The 16,066-nt window shown below is 42.6% G+C and overlaps 1 protein-coding gene across 9 annotated transcripts in view; it reads left to right on the top strand.

Annotated features, from left to right (window-relative positions):
- Positions 1–16,066, top strand: part of LOC145994644 (semaphorin-1A-like) — a 487,954-nt gene that overhangs the window by 412,333 nt on the left and 59,555 nt on the right. For all 9 annotated transcript variants that reach the window (XR_014442390.1, XM_083130750.1, XM_083130748.1 and 6 more), the window contains exon 8: positions 1,437–1,541. Coding sequence is in view for 8 of the 9 variants with exons in the window: in XM_083130750.1 (XP_082986876.1) it covers positions 1,437–1,541 (105 nt within the window). In the remaining variant the exon portion in view is untranslated. The remainder of the gene's footprint in view (positions 1–1,436; positions 1,542–16,066) is intronic.

Genomic DNA, 16,066 nt, shown 5'->3' with positions numbered 1-16,066 from the left:
AAAGAGTCGAAACTTCCATTTGTTTAGCCGAAAACTTGAATTTGAAGTTGTCTCTCCATAAGGAATACATGGAATTCTGTAAATACTTATTCATCATATTTTTCAAACACGGTATCAAGCTTAATAATCAAATTTGGAAATCGTTTCCACTTGCAACATGGGGAGAAATTCATGCTCTCAAATTATGCGTGGATTTTCTTTAGTAGCAGTGCCCATTCTGATGATATCTCTCTATATAAAAATGGATGTGTTGGTTGTTCCAGCATAACTCTCGAACGCCTGGAGCGATTTCAACCAAACTTGGAACACGTATCGCTTGCAATCTCGAAACAAATACTGTGGGGGTAAGACACTCCTGGCACCCCTTGAGGTGGGGGTAGATGAATAGTGACACTACCAATGCCGCTCAACTCCTAGACACCCCTGGCACCCTAGGGGTGGGGGTGGGAAGTGGGTGATATGTAAAAATAATCGAAAATGACAGATATTAGTGTGGAATCAATAGTTTTCGGGGTCGCTAAGATGAATAGTGACACTCCCAATGCCATTCGACTCCAAGAAACCCCTTAGGGGTGCGGTGGGAAGGGGGTGACATGTAAAACGACGGATATGAGTATGGAATCAATAATTATCTGGGTCGCTAATATGAATAGTGGCCGTTCAACTCCCAAGACACCCCTGGCACCCCTAGGGGTGGGTGGGAATGGCTGACATGTAAAAAAAAAAAACGACCTATCTTAGTGTGGAATCAATAGTTTTCGGCGTCGCTAAGATGAATAGTGACACTCCCAATGCCGTTCAACTCCAAGACACCCCTGTCACACCTGGGGGTGGGAAGAAGGTGACATGTGAAACGATCGAAATTTGTGTTGAATCCATAGTTTTCGGGGTCGCTAAGATGAATAGTGATGGCGTTCAATTTATTTATTCTTCCTCTTGGAGGTAGAACTAAAAATGTTGTTCAAAAATTGTTGTTAAATTTATAGGCTATTATAGTGAATTTGTAAAAGATATTACTTTATAATTTGTATACTGTAATTATACTTTTAAATTCCTGTAATTAAAATTAGTTACATTTTACGCTATAGTTAGACTTCATTAGACACCCGGGCAACGCTGGGTAATCAGCTAGTATTGAAATAAATGCATGCCTGGTGTGAAATTGTCACACCTCACCTTCATTGTATAATTCTGCTCATTGTACTATTGTATGTGTGTGTGTTAAGAGTACAGGACTGTATTAAGAATTTTCCATTTGCGATGTTCAAGATCGTTTTTAGGGGCATAAAGGTGAATTTAGCACCAAAATAATCATAATTTTGACCTTAATGAAAATAAAATTGGGACTGTGTTGGGAAAAATTTGAAGGGATGGATTTAGGTGCAGGTGTGCGTTTATGTGGATAAATTACTGAGTATATGTTTCTTCCTTTACAGACGGCCAACTGTACACCGCCACAGTTGCAGACTTCTCCGGAACCGATCCAATGATATACAGGGAACCACTTAGAACAGAGAGATCCGACTTAAAACAGTTGAACGGTGAGTATCCAAGCAATGCATGTTCTGATTTCGTTTCGTATATTTCTTTTTTGTTTCTTCTTCCAATTCTCATTTCTTACTCGTTGCAGTAATGTCTTCTCTCTCTCTCTCTCATTTCATGTACTCTCTCCACATGGTTACCGTTTATTCTGCTCTTATTTCTTTAATACTTGCCTTTTGGACAATAGACTGCTACTCTATTTTTCCATTCGGTAAAAATCTGATATTCCCCGGACACCTATAACTTCTTCGTTTTGTCAATTTTTGACATTTGTACTTTGTTGGAGATTTATCTATAAAAGTAACCATGTTTATTCTTTCTTTATATATTTTATATTGCATATAGCTTCAATTGTTTATTTGTGTATTTCAAATGCCTTAAGTAACCTGCACTCCCATTGGGTAATTCAATCTTAGCGCGGTGTCTAGTTGCCGCCATTTTAGCGCGGTAGTTACTTCCAGCCAGTGTGCGTAGAGAGGCCACTCGGGACACAGCCAGAAACCGTCGCGGACAATTATGGATACCGTAAGCCCAACGTGGCTACGTTTCATTAGTGGCGCGTTGTTGTAACACCAGCTGCAACTTCGTGTAAACAGTTTTCCCTAGACAGGAGTGCATGGGAAGTGTAATCAAGTGTTATGTGCATATACCTTATAATACATAGTTATAGTTATCAGTGTGAGTGCCTGTGTTTTCTTTACAACTCCCAAGAGGATCGCGGTGAACTTTGCCCTGTAGCGACACAATCCATACCAGAGAGATGTAAGTGGTACCTACAATTTCACTTACATTTAGATCCTACCGGTTCGGATCATCATTCATTTCTGGTCCTTCACAGCCGGACAGGTTCTACATTCAGTTTTGGTCCTGTACGGTCCGGAACGCAAACATTTTGGTCCTCCGCAGGCCGCGATCTCCTTTGTATTGAACATGAGGTACGTTATCATCAGTGAATTTAGTGACATTGTGTTGTGCAAACTTTATTTTCAAGTACAGTAACTACAAGTTATTGAAAGCATTACGTCATTCGTTAGCGCGCGAGATATTTTTCACGTGGCTGAAGGATACGCCCGGGACTTCCCCGAACGAGAGCGCTCTCGTTGTTCGCTTGTCAGTGACGTTTCACACTCCTCTCCCTTCTCCCCTCCCGCTGTGTGAGGTTCGGTCGGCGACCAGTGACATGACGTCATACACCGGTGGTGTGTCCCTGAGTTATTTTTAGATTGCAGTTTTCTGTTCCTTCACGGGACTGGCTTTTTCGTTCGTTTTCGTGCGGTAGCGAGGAAAAACGTATCGCGGAGAGGTGCATAGCAGCCCACGCGTGCAGACGTGACATCACTATAGCAACCGTGCATCAGCTGTTCGAGTACCCGCAGTGTTGCAGCCTAACCAGGACTTCAGATGCCCAGATGGTCCAGTGAATGCCAGATCGGTTAGTACAACAGTGTTTGGTTCAATATTTCCTCATTTTTCCTTTCATTTCAATACGCATTGCTTGTCCCTCCCACCTTGAGGCATGGCAGACTTAGCACATCTTCTAAAGCAACGTGCCGCCTACAGGGGGCAAATAACGAGATTGCAGTCGTATATTAGCAGTGTTGATCCAGAGGCGCCGAACGTTCAACAGATAAAGGTTCGGCTGGAGCAACTGAACACATTATGGCCCAAGCTAGAAGAAATTCAGGATTGCATTGAATTTGAAGCCACAGACGATGAACACACGGCAGTTCGAGAGACAATCGAACTTTCATATTTCGATCTCAAGTCGCAGATGCTAACATTAATTGAGGGAAATCATTCAAATACAGACGGCGCGGAAAATGAACACAGGGCTTCGTGCAAGTCTCAAGTCAAGTTGCCATTAATAGAGCTTCCACATTTCAGTGGAAATTACACCCAATGGGTATCATTCAAAGACACATTTTCTTCGCTCATACATGATAATTCGGATATTTCAGATATTCAGAAATTCCAGTATTTACGTGTCGCACTGAAGGGTGAGGCATTGCAAATCATTGAAAGCATACCAATTACAGCATCCAACTACGGTGTAGCGTGGAAACAACTCCAAGAGCGTTTTGACAACAAGCGTCTCATAGCTGCTTCACACGTCAATGATATTTTGCATATAAAACCAGTGTCGAGAGAAAATGCAGAAGAGTTGCGAGCGTTCACAAACACAGCAATCAGTTCCATCTCAGCGTTAAAATTATTAGCAGGAGATAGTTCACTATCAGATATAGTGTTAGTTCAACATCTTACCTCTCAGCTTGATGCCACCACCCGAAAAGCTTTTGAATTAGAAGTGAATGATTCTGAATTCACCACTCTTGACAGTTTGTTTCAATTTCTAGAGCACAGAACCAAGGCTTTAGAGAAATTCAAACCAATTTCCAATGAAAGATCAACATTCAAACCACAGTTTAGTGGCAACACCAAACAACAAAGTCACAAACCTGCGCATCCTTCTCCTTCAAGATCGTATGTTTCTACTGTATCTCCTTCATGCCTGTATTGCAAGGATACTATGAAGAATAATAAGCATCCGTTGTTTGCGTGCAGTTCTTTCAAAGCAGCTACTATAGCTCAGAAGTACAAATTTCTTCGAGAAAACCAGATCTGTTTCAATTGTCTTGGACAGTCAGATCACCAGGGATTTAGGTCAGGATGCAAGGCAGGATCTTGCAAGTATTGCGGCGAGAAACATAATTCCCTTCTTCATGAAGATAAGAACAACAGAGAACGTCAAACACAGAAGCAGTCCAGTAAATCCAGAAGTAAATCGGCAGTAGGCGATGATACTCGTTTTCAGGATAATGATGTCCAGACTAAAGCAACATATTGTTCTGTCAAGAACAGAGAAACTTCGCAAGTTCTCCTAGCCACAGCAGTCATAAAAATCAAGAACGCATACGGCGAGTGGCTCCCATGTCGTGCACTTTTGGATGGAGCCTCGCAGAGTAATATTATGACAGAGCATCTTGCTCAGCAGCTACGCATCAAGAAACAAAAACGCCGAATTCCAATCCAAGGGATAAATGAAGCTACAGTGCAAGCCTTTCACACCATGGAGACGCAGATTAAATCCAGCATAAGTGGATTCACCATGGATATATCTTGTTCCATCTTGCCAAACATCACAGGTTCGATGCCAGCGCAGAGGCTCGAAACTTCCACATGGGGAATTCCGAGTGACATACATTTAGCAGATCCTAGCTTCCATACACCTGGCAACATTGACCTACTTCTGTCTGCAGATGTGTTCTACACGATTCTCAAGCCAGAAAAACTTTCAAGAACAGGAAACTATCCAGCGTTGCAAAACACTGAGTTTGGATGGATTGTAGCAGGAAGGATTCCCAATGCACCATCTACGAACGGACCTTCGAAGTCATTCTTTGTTCGCACAGAAGATACAGTCAATTTCCATTTACAGAGATTTTGGGATTTGGAGGAATTCCATGATAAGTTGTCTTCGCCAGAAGAAATCGCCTGTGAAAAACATTTCCAGGAAACTACATCTCGTGATCGAGAAGGTCGATACACAGTCAAGCTGCCCTTGAAGAAGGACAGATCTGTTCTTGGTGACTCTCTGCAAACAGCGATTTCACGATTTAACCAATTAGAAAGAAGACTGGATCGGAACATGGAATTGAAAAGAGAGTACACAGAATTCATGGTCGAGTACCAACAACTCAAACACATGCAACCAATTGGGACATTGGAAGATGTATCCAGAGACAAGGAGACAAGGTACTACATTCCACATCACTGTGTGATCAAGGAATCAAGCAAAACTACACGTTTAAGAGTGTTTTTTGATGGAAGCTCGCCCACAACTACGGGGGAATCGTTGAACAGTATACAAATGATTGGTCCCACGATACAAGAAGAATTGTTTTCAATCCTGCTCAGATTTCGTAGTCACAAAATCGCACTGACTGCAGACACGGCTAAAATGTATAGGCAAATTAACATGCATTCAGAAGACAGACCACTTCAATGCATCTTATGGAGAGCATCACGTGACGAACCGATCCATGTTTACAGTTTGAACACAGTCACTTATGGATTAACTTCAAGTTCATTCTTGGCCACAAGATGCCTCAAGCAGTTGGCAGAAGATGAATCATCAAATTTCACAGTAGCCACTCATGTCTTAACACATGACTTCTACGTTGACGATTTTCTGGGAGGAAATCATTGCATTGAAGGTGCAATAAAGCTGCGTGAAAGTCTCACAGAATTACTCCGGAAGGGAGGATTCAATCTACGTAAATGATGCTCCAATAGCAAGGCAGTGTTAGAATCTATTCCAGAAGAATTGAAGGCAGTACAGGATCTAGTGCAATTCGACACAGAAGGCACAAAAACATTGGGAATTTCATGGCGCCCATCCACGGACGAATTTCTTATGGACAGCAAGGTCGCCACAACAGTGGATGTAGGCTCGTTGAAGATCTTCTCAAAGCGCCAAGTTGCCAGCATAATTGCACAAGTGTTCGATCCAATCGGACTAATATCGCCAGTGGTGATAACATACAAGTCGTTCCTGCAGCAGTTAGGGCTCCACAATGTAGGATGGGATGATCCGCTTCCTATAGATTTGCAGAAAACATGGCGTCGTCTTCATTCGCAGCTCACATGTATTAACGAAGTAAAAGTACCACGGTTCGTTTTGGCTCCAGGAGACATACGTAAAGTTCAAATTCACGGTTTCTCTGATGCATCAGAGAGAAACTATGGCAGCGTTCTCTTCGTAAGATCAATTGATTCAGAGGGTCACATAAGTGTGAACTTATTGTGTTCAAAGTCCAAGGTGGTCAAACAGATCATTCACCAGTGCAACATATGCTATCGTTTGAAGGCTTCAGCAGCCCAGCAGCTGATGGGGCAGTTACCCTCCAGTAGAGTGAGACCCAGCAAGGCATTCCATCACGTAGGCGTTGATTACGCAGGGCCATACCACATCAAGACCGGAGCCGCAAGAAGCAGATCCACAAGAAAATGCTACATTGCAGTTTTCACTTGTCTTGCCACAAGGGCAATTCATCTAGAGATTGTCTCAGACTTGACATCGCAAGCCTTCATCGCAGCTCTACTACGCTTCACCGCGAGAAGAGGAAAGTGTGCAAGTATTTTTAGCGACAATGCTACGACGTTCCATGGTGCTAAAAATGAATTGCAGGAATTACGTAAACTCTTTCAATCACAAGAGTTCAACAAGGACATCAACAGATTTGCAGCAGAAGAGAATTTCCAATGGAAGTATTCTCCACCACGCAGTCCATCATTCGGCGGGATTTTTGAAAGTGCAGTGAAGTCTATGAAATACCATCTTCGCAGAGTAGCAGGAAACGCCGTGCTAACATACGAAGAACTAGTAACTCTGCTATGCCAAATAGAGGCCTGCCTCAACTCCCGTCCTCTTTCCACACTCCCTGATTCTCATGATGAATTCAGCTACATTACCCCTGGTCATTTTCTTATTGGAGGTCCTCTAACCTCATTTCCTGAACCAAACATTACAGATCTGGCTGCCAACAGATTATCCAGATGGCAGCGCATACAGCAGTTCCAGCAGCGAGTATGGAGGAAGTGGTCTCAGGACTACCTGCATAGTCTGCAGCAGCGACAGAAATGGACAGCCGTTCAGTCGAATTTGAAGCCTGGCACACCAGTGCTATTGAAGGAGGACAATATTCCACCACTCTCGTGGAGAGTCGGCGTCGTCCAAGAAGTGTTTCCGGGAAGGGATAACCTAGTGCGCGTAGTCACCGTTCGTACTAGAGACGGAGTCTACAAGAGAGCATTAAGCAAAATTGTGCCTTTACCACATTGGGAAGAAGACGCTCCATGAGCTAAAACATTGACAATGTATCCCCTAGTGTTAGGTTGGATGTGAACATTCCAACGGGGGGGAGTATGTTGGAGATTTATCTATAAAAGTAACCATGTTTATTCTTTCTTTATATATTTTATATTGCATATAGCTTCAATTGTTTATTTGTGTATTTCAAATGCCTTAAGTAACCTGCACTCCCATTGGGTAATTCAATCTTAGCGCGGTGTCTAGTTGCCGCCATTTTAGCGCGGTAGTTACTTCCAGCCAGTGTGCGTAGAGAGGCCACTCGGGACACAGCCAGAAACCGTCGCGGACAATTATGGATACCGTAAGCCCAACGTGGCTACGTTTCATTAGTGGCGCGTTGTTGTAACACCAGCTGCAACTTCGTGTAAACAGTTTTCCCTAGACAGGAGTGCATGGGAAGTGTAATCAAGTGTTATGTGCATATACCTTATAATACATAGTTATAGTTATCAGTGTGAGTGCCTGTGTTTTCTTTACAACTCCCAAGAGGATCGCGGTGAACTTTGCCCTGTAGCGACACAATCCATACCAGAGAGATGTAAGTGGTACCTACAATTTCACTTACATTTAGATCCTACCGGTTCGGATCATCATTCATTTCTGGTCCTTCACAGCCGGACAGGTTCTACATTCAGTTTTGGTCCTGTACGGTCCGGAACGCAAACATACTTACCTATCTGCTTCGCGGAACATTCTTTAAGGTGTAGCCTATCTGCTTCGCGGTTTTTCGTCCCGGAATCGGTGGGAAATTTAAAGAAACAAATTATTTTCGTTTGAAATTTTTGAGTCCAAATTTCCCACCGATTCCGGGCTCTGCCCCTGGGGTAATTGACCTACCACCCCAACCGCTAACGCGGCCCCGCCTCCGCTCCGCTCTGGCTCCCCGGCTGTCACTATAGACTCCCTGTTAAAGGCATGTTAGAAATTGGCCGGAGTCACCTGCCCTCAAATGAGCCCCAAACTTTTAAATTTGAAGAAATCCATTACATCACACAAAACACCTTCCAGATGTTAGACAATGCTACAGGAACTTATTACCGTAAGTAGTTTATTCTGCAAAAATGAAGAAATCTGTCCGGGGAATATCAGATTAGTACCTTCCATCCTATTGGTTTCCTAGATGTAAAGGGCCTACGTTCTTACTGGATAATACATGTGAATATTGCTTTCTTCAGCACGTTTCATTCAAGTGTAGCTGACGTGTGAAATCCACAAGTTAAGTTCTTCACTTCAATATATATCGATGTTTCCTGAATATATAGTAATTAATACTAATACTGGGCATATATTTATCAATTTCAAAGACTGAAATCGGGGAATAATTCGTAATTTCAATGTTTATTTTGCTTCGATTTATTAGTAATGTAATAGTTTTGTGGTTGTAGCTCTGTTGCCTTTCGCACTCTGATGTCACAGAAACATTCCACAAACTTAGTTCGAAGCCGGCTGCTGCTGTAAATCTAGTTGATTGGTTTCTCTTACTTCGCTTTTCTTTCACTTTTGGCTAATCGCAACGATGAGGAGGAGTAATGATATGATGATGAAAGAACATCCATGCCCAGGCCGAGATTCGAACCTGCGACTCCTGATGCCGTAGCGCGCTGCGCTAACCACTCCGCCACGGAGTTCGGCGCTGTCAATCTGGCAATGCAGTACAGAAACCACTTTGATCGGTTGAAAGAACAACGTCAATATTTCGTGCCCGCCCACGAAAGAGACAAATACCGATTGGCAGGTCTTAACTTAAAGCCCAGTAAAGATGACGACACGGAGAGAATGATGAAACGCGGACCGTTACGACCCGCGACCCATCATTTCAGCAACATTATTTGCACACACATTGATGATAATGGCGCGCATCACTGTTGCAAAACGTGTGAATTCTCCCCTAAAACGAGAAGTAGTTATTTCTAGATAAACAGCTGAGATGGAGTTTAACAGTGAGAACTGCACGTGTGGGACGCATTTCACAGTTTCCTGACCCCCCCCCCCCCATCCCTCTCCTATCCGCTTGCCCTCCCGCTCCCGAATCCATGGAACTTTATGCGGTGATAAAGCATCTATATAGAGCCGGGGGCAGTTTTGCTGTGCACGTGCTGTGTAAGCAGTTAGTTCGGCCAATATCACCACCATAGAGAGGGCGTTTGAATCGCAATTAGCTTGTGGAGAGCCATGTCCAAGTGGGAGGACTATGGTGCGGTTTGGCTTTGATCTCGTATCAAGGATTTTTGTTTTAATTCTCTGCGACACGAACGAAAGGTATTGTGGGTACATTGTTGATGGTGGAGAAACACAGCATGCATGTGGCGTGTCTAGCGCCGGTTGTTTGTACGGAAAGAAAGTTCAATATAGTACCGACAACCATTGAGGCCAACTTATATGGGCCTGAGGGGCTCGAGTCCACACAGTAATTTTGCCTATTGTTAATTTTATTTTATAAATGAAGTTCCCGCGTTTAAGAAAACAAAACGTTTCATCATTATACACACAGAGAATTCTCACAACTTAATTACTGACTGTTAACAAAATATTTCATAAATAAGCTGTTACATCTCCATATGATACTTTTCAGTGTCCCATATTATTTACTCTCTCCGTGGTTACATTGTTATCAGGAAAGTAAGGCAGGCTAAAAATTCTCAAAATAGGCAGGCAAAAAAGCCACAGCTTTTTCGTCATTTCCCCGGATTATACACTCAAAAATCAGTTATCTTCGAAATAGGCATTTATGACTAAAATAGGCCAAAAGAGCCACTATAAAATTCATATATTCCTCTCAGAAATTGCCTAAAATTGGTTTTAAACGTAAAAACTTACATTTTCTGGCCAAGGAAACAATCAAGGTATTTTAGGGCAAATCTTCAGTCTCCTTATGACAATACATTATTGCATAATGTTATACAACAAATCTCAAGAGTTCAGCTCATCCAGTGTTTTTCAAAAGTTGGCACCACTGCCGACAACTGAAAAAAAGGACCATACCCTTCTTGTTAGAACACTTGTGGACACGCCATTGAGCATGCTGTAACAGGGTTGCTACTGACTTGGACATCATGGAAAAATCAGGAAATGAACCTATAGATGGAAAAAGTCAGCAACTTTTACAAATGCACCAATAAACCAGGAAAATCCAGTATCTGTTGTGCTTGTCAGGATTTGGGACTGAAAATGCTTTATTGTTCAACCGAGCCTCCCCGATGGCGTAGTGGAAACGTAATCGAGGGGATGTCTTCTGCACAGTGGTTCGGATTCCACTTTTAAACTGTAGATCCAGTCCCGATTGGCCTACATGAGCTTGAAGTGGACTTAAACAAATTTCGAAATTGATTCTCGAACCAGCTTTTGACAGAAATTATTTTGTACAAGAATGTTTTTATAGTTTATTTTTTTTTAACAATTCCGAACAAACTTTATGAATGGGAAGATCAGTTTAACATTTAAAACTTGGTTGTTGACGTGTTCTTGAAAAATTTCCATTCCGTAGACATTTGTCGATTTTCTTCAACGTTTGGTTAATCGCGACGTTGAGGATGAGGTGATGATGTCACGAATTTGATGCAGGGACGCTCACAAAACACCCATGCCCACGTCTGGATTCAAACCAGTGTTGCCACATGAAGGGAAATTCAAACCAAATTTCGAAGAAAATGGGATGAAACATACCAAAATTCGATGGAAATTTTAAGACACCAAACTCAAAGATAGAACAGATTATGTACTATTTATTACTATTATTTTTAAAGGATTTTAGTGAAGGGAGAAACTGAGTGGAAAAGGGGAAATTTTGCCCCTTGGAAATGGAAAATATGCCCTCAGATTGTGGCAACACTGATTCAAACCTGGGACCTTTGGCATTGTAGTGCGATGTGATAACCACTCTGTCACGGAGGTCCACACGAACAGAATGATTAAAATTAATTTAATTAGATAATCTATGTAATGATTAGTAATACTTTAAAAACTGTCATGCTCTACGGTAGTTGGCTGACAGCGAAAATTGACAGATTCAGACCGCAATTTCTCTAGTCAACTTCTTACAGTGTACAGTCACCGCCAATAAAAATGGGACACCTATATCCTGAAATACTCTCTTCCCTGCAAGGCGTTATGTGTGTTGCCTAACTCCACGGCGTTCGTAGATGTTGCCATTGAAAATTCGCATATCGCCGTAGACACATCGGGCTTCTACGCTAGGGGTCCCGGGTTCGAATTCCGGCCTTGGCATGGCTGTTCGTTCGTGTCCTTTCATCATATCATCGCTTATCCCCATCTGCGCAATTAGCCAAAAGTGGCACAAAGTAAAATAAAGCGAATCAATCAATCAAATCATATTTATTGCCGTTGACTGTACCTGTTGATGGGTACAGTGAGTCCCTTATGTAGAGATATTGGCGGGAAATTGACCCACCCTCGGAACTAAACCAGGGTCTCCACTGTAACCGCACGGACCAGCGCTGCGCAAGAATTAAAAAGTTACGCCGACCAGCGAGTCATCGTGAAAACGTATATACGACCTCCAACGCACCAAAAAGGGCGTACTACCCTCCGTTTGCACAGAGCACTGTGTTCACGTATGCACACGGTTATAACGCATAATCTACTAATCTCGAATTCCCTCTGTGCGGTTGTCTCTTATGGGTGTGCCAACGGTGAATTCATGCCAGAGTGCAAACAAGGTTCTTTTGTTTTTGCAGGTAATGCAGCGTGCGTGCGCGTGCGTGTTTGCGCATCGGCGCATGAGAACGCATGTTATTTTTACTCGAGTTGAATTTTCTTTAGTAGGAGAATTTCAGGGTGAACAAGAAGTCAGGGGTATGTCAACACCATCCCCCTTTTAACTGGCGGAGATTTTAATTGTAAAGAAAACAATATGCTCCTCTCCTTGGTTATTTTTCCCGTCATATTTTTCTAACCGGAGAGCACTCCTTACGCCGAGTTTGTGACGTAAATATTTAAAAAAAATGTTCTTTCTTTTTATAATAATATGGGCAGGAGAGCCACCAAAATATATCTTATCTATTCCTTTTCCATAATCCGAAGAAAAACATTCGTACCCTTCCGAAGAACCAGAATTCCGAATTCTGAAACATCAAACCTTATGGCGTTGATGCAGTAGTGGTGGAAAAACTGTGATTTTGTTATCACAGGTTTACCTGAACTGTGATTTCTGCTTGGCAATCACAGTTCTATTCAACAGTGACTTTGTGTGATTGCTATTTTATTCGTAGCAAAAGCAAGTTAGTGTGAGTTCTGTTGTGATTGCTTCACACACACCAGTAGACTTCTCACATTCTTTGCGATGTTGCAAGAGACCACGGTTAAGTTGAACAAATGAAGAACGAAACTCAAACTATACAGGGTGATTCAAAAAGGACTTTACAACTTTGAAAGCATATAGAAACTTATTCAGATAACTTACAGAGTCGGTCGAGGTGCCATTGCAAAGCAAAACACATCAAGTTTGTCATACAACATTCATGGTGGGTCGATGTGGCTACCATTTGTAACGTGGCATACATTCCAGCTGAAGTCAATTTCATTCTAAACACAATCTTTAATGAAACCCCACAAGATAAATCTAACGGGTCAAATCTGGGGAGCGAGTTGGCCATGTAATTGGACCTGCACGACCAATCCACCGACCTGGGAATCGGGTATCAAGAAAATCTCGGACTTCTACGTGGTAGTGCCCCCATCTTGATGATACTAAAGGCGCCCATCTTGATCATCCTCGTCGAACTGAGGAATTATAACATTTTGTAGCATGTCCAGATACACGATACCATTTATGGTTGCCTCCTGGAAGAAGTACGGGCACACAGCGAGCACGTTCCGCACCAGTAAATGTAGCCATTTTCAAGAACAATGCTGACAGCGCTACTGGTGGGTGAGTTCGGTACTAATGGAATACGTGAATCAAAACTTGATATGTTACTGTGAATCTTCCTAGATAGTTGTACTCGTTTTTAAGGGAACATCCTTCGTGAATTACATCGGGCGATGAAAACATATGTGAAAGTGGGGAGATAAGGCCCACACATTATCTCGACCATACTGGAGGTGATGTGATCAACACCACGCTCTGACCGCCTTTACTCAACTAACTTATGTATGGAAAGATTCCATCAGCTCTTTTCCGTACCGTGAAGACTAGGTACCATTCTGAATAATCATTCATTAACCCCAAATGGTTACTTTTCGGTTCATGAGGCTGGCAACACTGATGATGGACACAGGATTGAAACTGTTTATTAAATTACATCCCCGAAACTGGACAAGCAGCGCGTTAAATTGCACCAGAAGCCTTATTTATACATTACTGCTCTCCGCTGGAAAGTTGTTCCTAATAAAAATGTTCGCAGGGGCCTCCTGGGACGTAACCTAACCTGCGAGGTACCACGCTTGTTGTCCGCCTTCGCACCTGTCTCCCTGGTATATTGCTCCGGACGATTTCCCCGTTCAAGGTCCCGGCGACGGCAATTTGCACCGATACCTCCAAGGTCTATGCGTGTGCGACCACACACACCATTGTTGCCAGCCAATTTTTCCTGGTAGAGACCGAGTCGTCTCTACAAGGCATGGACCTTTTGGCTGCACGCGGTAGCGAGACTGGTATCGTTCTTGTCTCGATTTCAAGGAGAATCAAAGACAATTTCGGCCATCTCGAGACTTCACTCTGACCATTGCACGTCCAGTACCACAAACATGATTATCGAACTCAGCTGTATTACGGTCCTTACGCCGTTGTCTCCTTATCACCTCGGAGATATTCTGGTAACTATATTATCTCCCCAGCTGTATGGTGTTCTTTTGGCAAGTCTATTATCTCCTTATCAACTAAACATTATTCAATGGCTAGTTTATTACATCGTTATTAACTATATAATGTTCCATGGCTAGCCCATTCTACCTATATTTATCAACTAAACAGTGTTCCATGGCTAATATGTTGTCTCCTTTCAACTAAACAGTGTTCCATGCCTAGCGTGTTATCTCCTTATCAACTAAACAGTGTTCCATGCCTAGCGTGTTATCTCCTTATCAACTAAACAGCGTTCGATGGCTAGCCTGTTATCTTCATATCAACTAAACAGGGTTACCTGGTCAGTCTGTTATCTCCTTATCAACTACACAGTGTTCCATGAATATACCATTTTATATTTATGAACTAAACAGTGTTCCATGTCTGACCTGTTATATCGTTTCAAGTAAACAGTGTTCCATGGCTAACATGTTATCTCCTTTCAACTAAACAGTGTCCAATGCCTAGCGTGTTATCTCCTTATCAACTAAACAGTGTTCCGTGGCTAGCGTGTTATCTTCTTATCAACTAAACAGGGTTACCTGGCCAGTCTTTTATCTCCTTATCAACTGCACAGTGTTCTATGAATATACCATTTTATACTTATGAACTTAACAGTATTCTATGGCTAATCTATTGTGTCGTATCAATTAAATGATGTCCGTTAGCTAGTACACTTTATTGTTTCAATCAACGCTCTTCTGTTGACCAATGCATTTTTTTCCTTGTCAATTCAACGGTGCCATGATGTCAGATGGACATAATCTCATTACAGAACTTAATGATGATACTTCAGTTTTCATCAATCTGTTACATGTACCAAGAAGTGGTAAGAGCTGAAGACAGAAGGTGAAACGTGACTTATTCTGTTCCAGTGAAGGCGACATTGTCAAAACTCATATTGTAACATCCTCTTCACAGTAACTTGGTCAAGGAGCTCCTACTGGTGGATCGGATTGTATTTGTTTTACACGAGTCTGACACAGTCGGCCTTGGGAATCAATGAATTATAACAATGTAAATCATTGTGAAGACAATTGGCGATTGTCTCATCCAATGCCATTTACAACTCCCTGTCCACTTGAAGCCAGGTACACAGAACCATCCCTGTTCTTGAAACCTCCCGGTGATGAATGAACCCTCCCACCCTCTCTACAAGCACAAAAAATCCCTCTGCATCCACTCACCGACTCTTGCAAGATTCGGCAATCAGTAAACCACCAATCGTGCCGAAGCTGATTCTGTATTCAAGGGGAACCACCCACCACCCCCTCCCCTTTTCCCAAACCCTATTGTGCCCTTGATTTGTCGCTGGTTTCAAAGTCATCCTGTCCAGTTTCCCACGCCGAAACTATCAAGTGTCCGAGCTACAAGCCTGGCCAGTTTCCAATTGACATAAACACCAACCAAGGCCGCTGGAATCGACACAGATGGAAGCAGGGAGGATGGGGGTCCTCTCGAGAGGATATGTTCAGTCCTTCTCCTCCATTGTGCAGAGATTGCTTTGCCCTTGACACCAGGAGGTTACAATATGATGTTCCTTACATCAGCCGATTCTAGAATCTGTCCCGTTGTCCCAATAAACGTGATTTTTTTAACCTTCGAGTTCCTTTTTTTTTTTCAGTTTTTTTTATTACGCACGATCAAACATGCAATACCGGATAATGTTCTCGCTAATAATTTCCCGCCCGAAAACCATTGTTTAAAGTTGTCCTTGCCACATCAGGTCTCCTACTTTGCATAATGATTCTTATTCTCTGCGTTTGAGCCATCGGCGATTGCAGATACAATCTTGATGTATGCCATGTCTTCTTCAGACTCATCTTTGTTGCTCGCGGACCCGAATAGGT

This window comes from Lepisma saccharinum, chromosome 11 (assembly GCF_977018435.1).
Source record: "Lepisma saccharinum chromosome 11, izLepSacc3.1, whole genome shotgun sequence".
NCBI lineage: Eukaryota > Metazoa > Arthropoda > Insecta > Zygentoma > Lepismatidae > Lepisma > Lepisma saccharinum.
The sequence above is the reverse complement of the archived record's forward strand: the minus strand, read 5'-3'. Positions and strand labels throughout refer to the sequence as shown.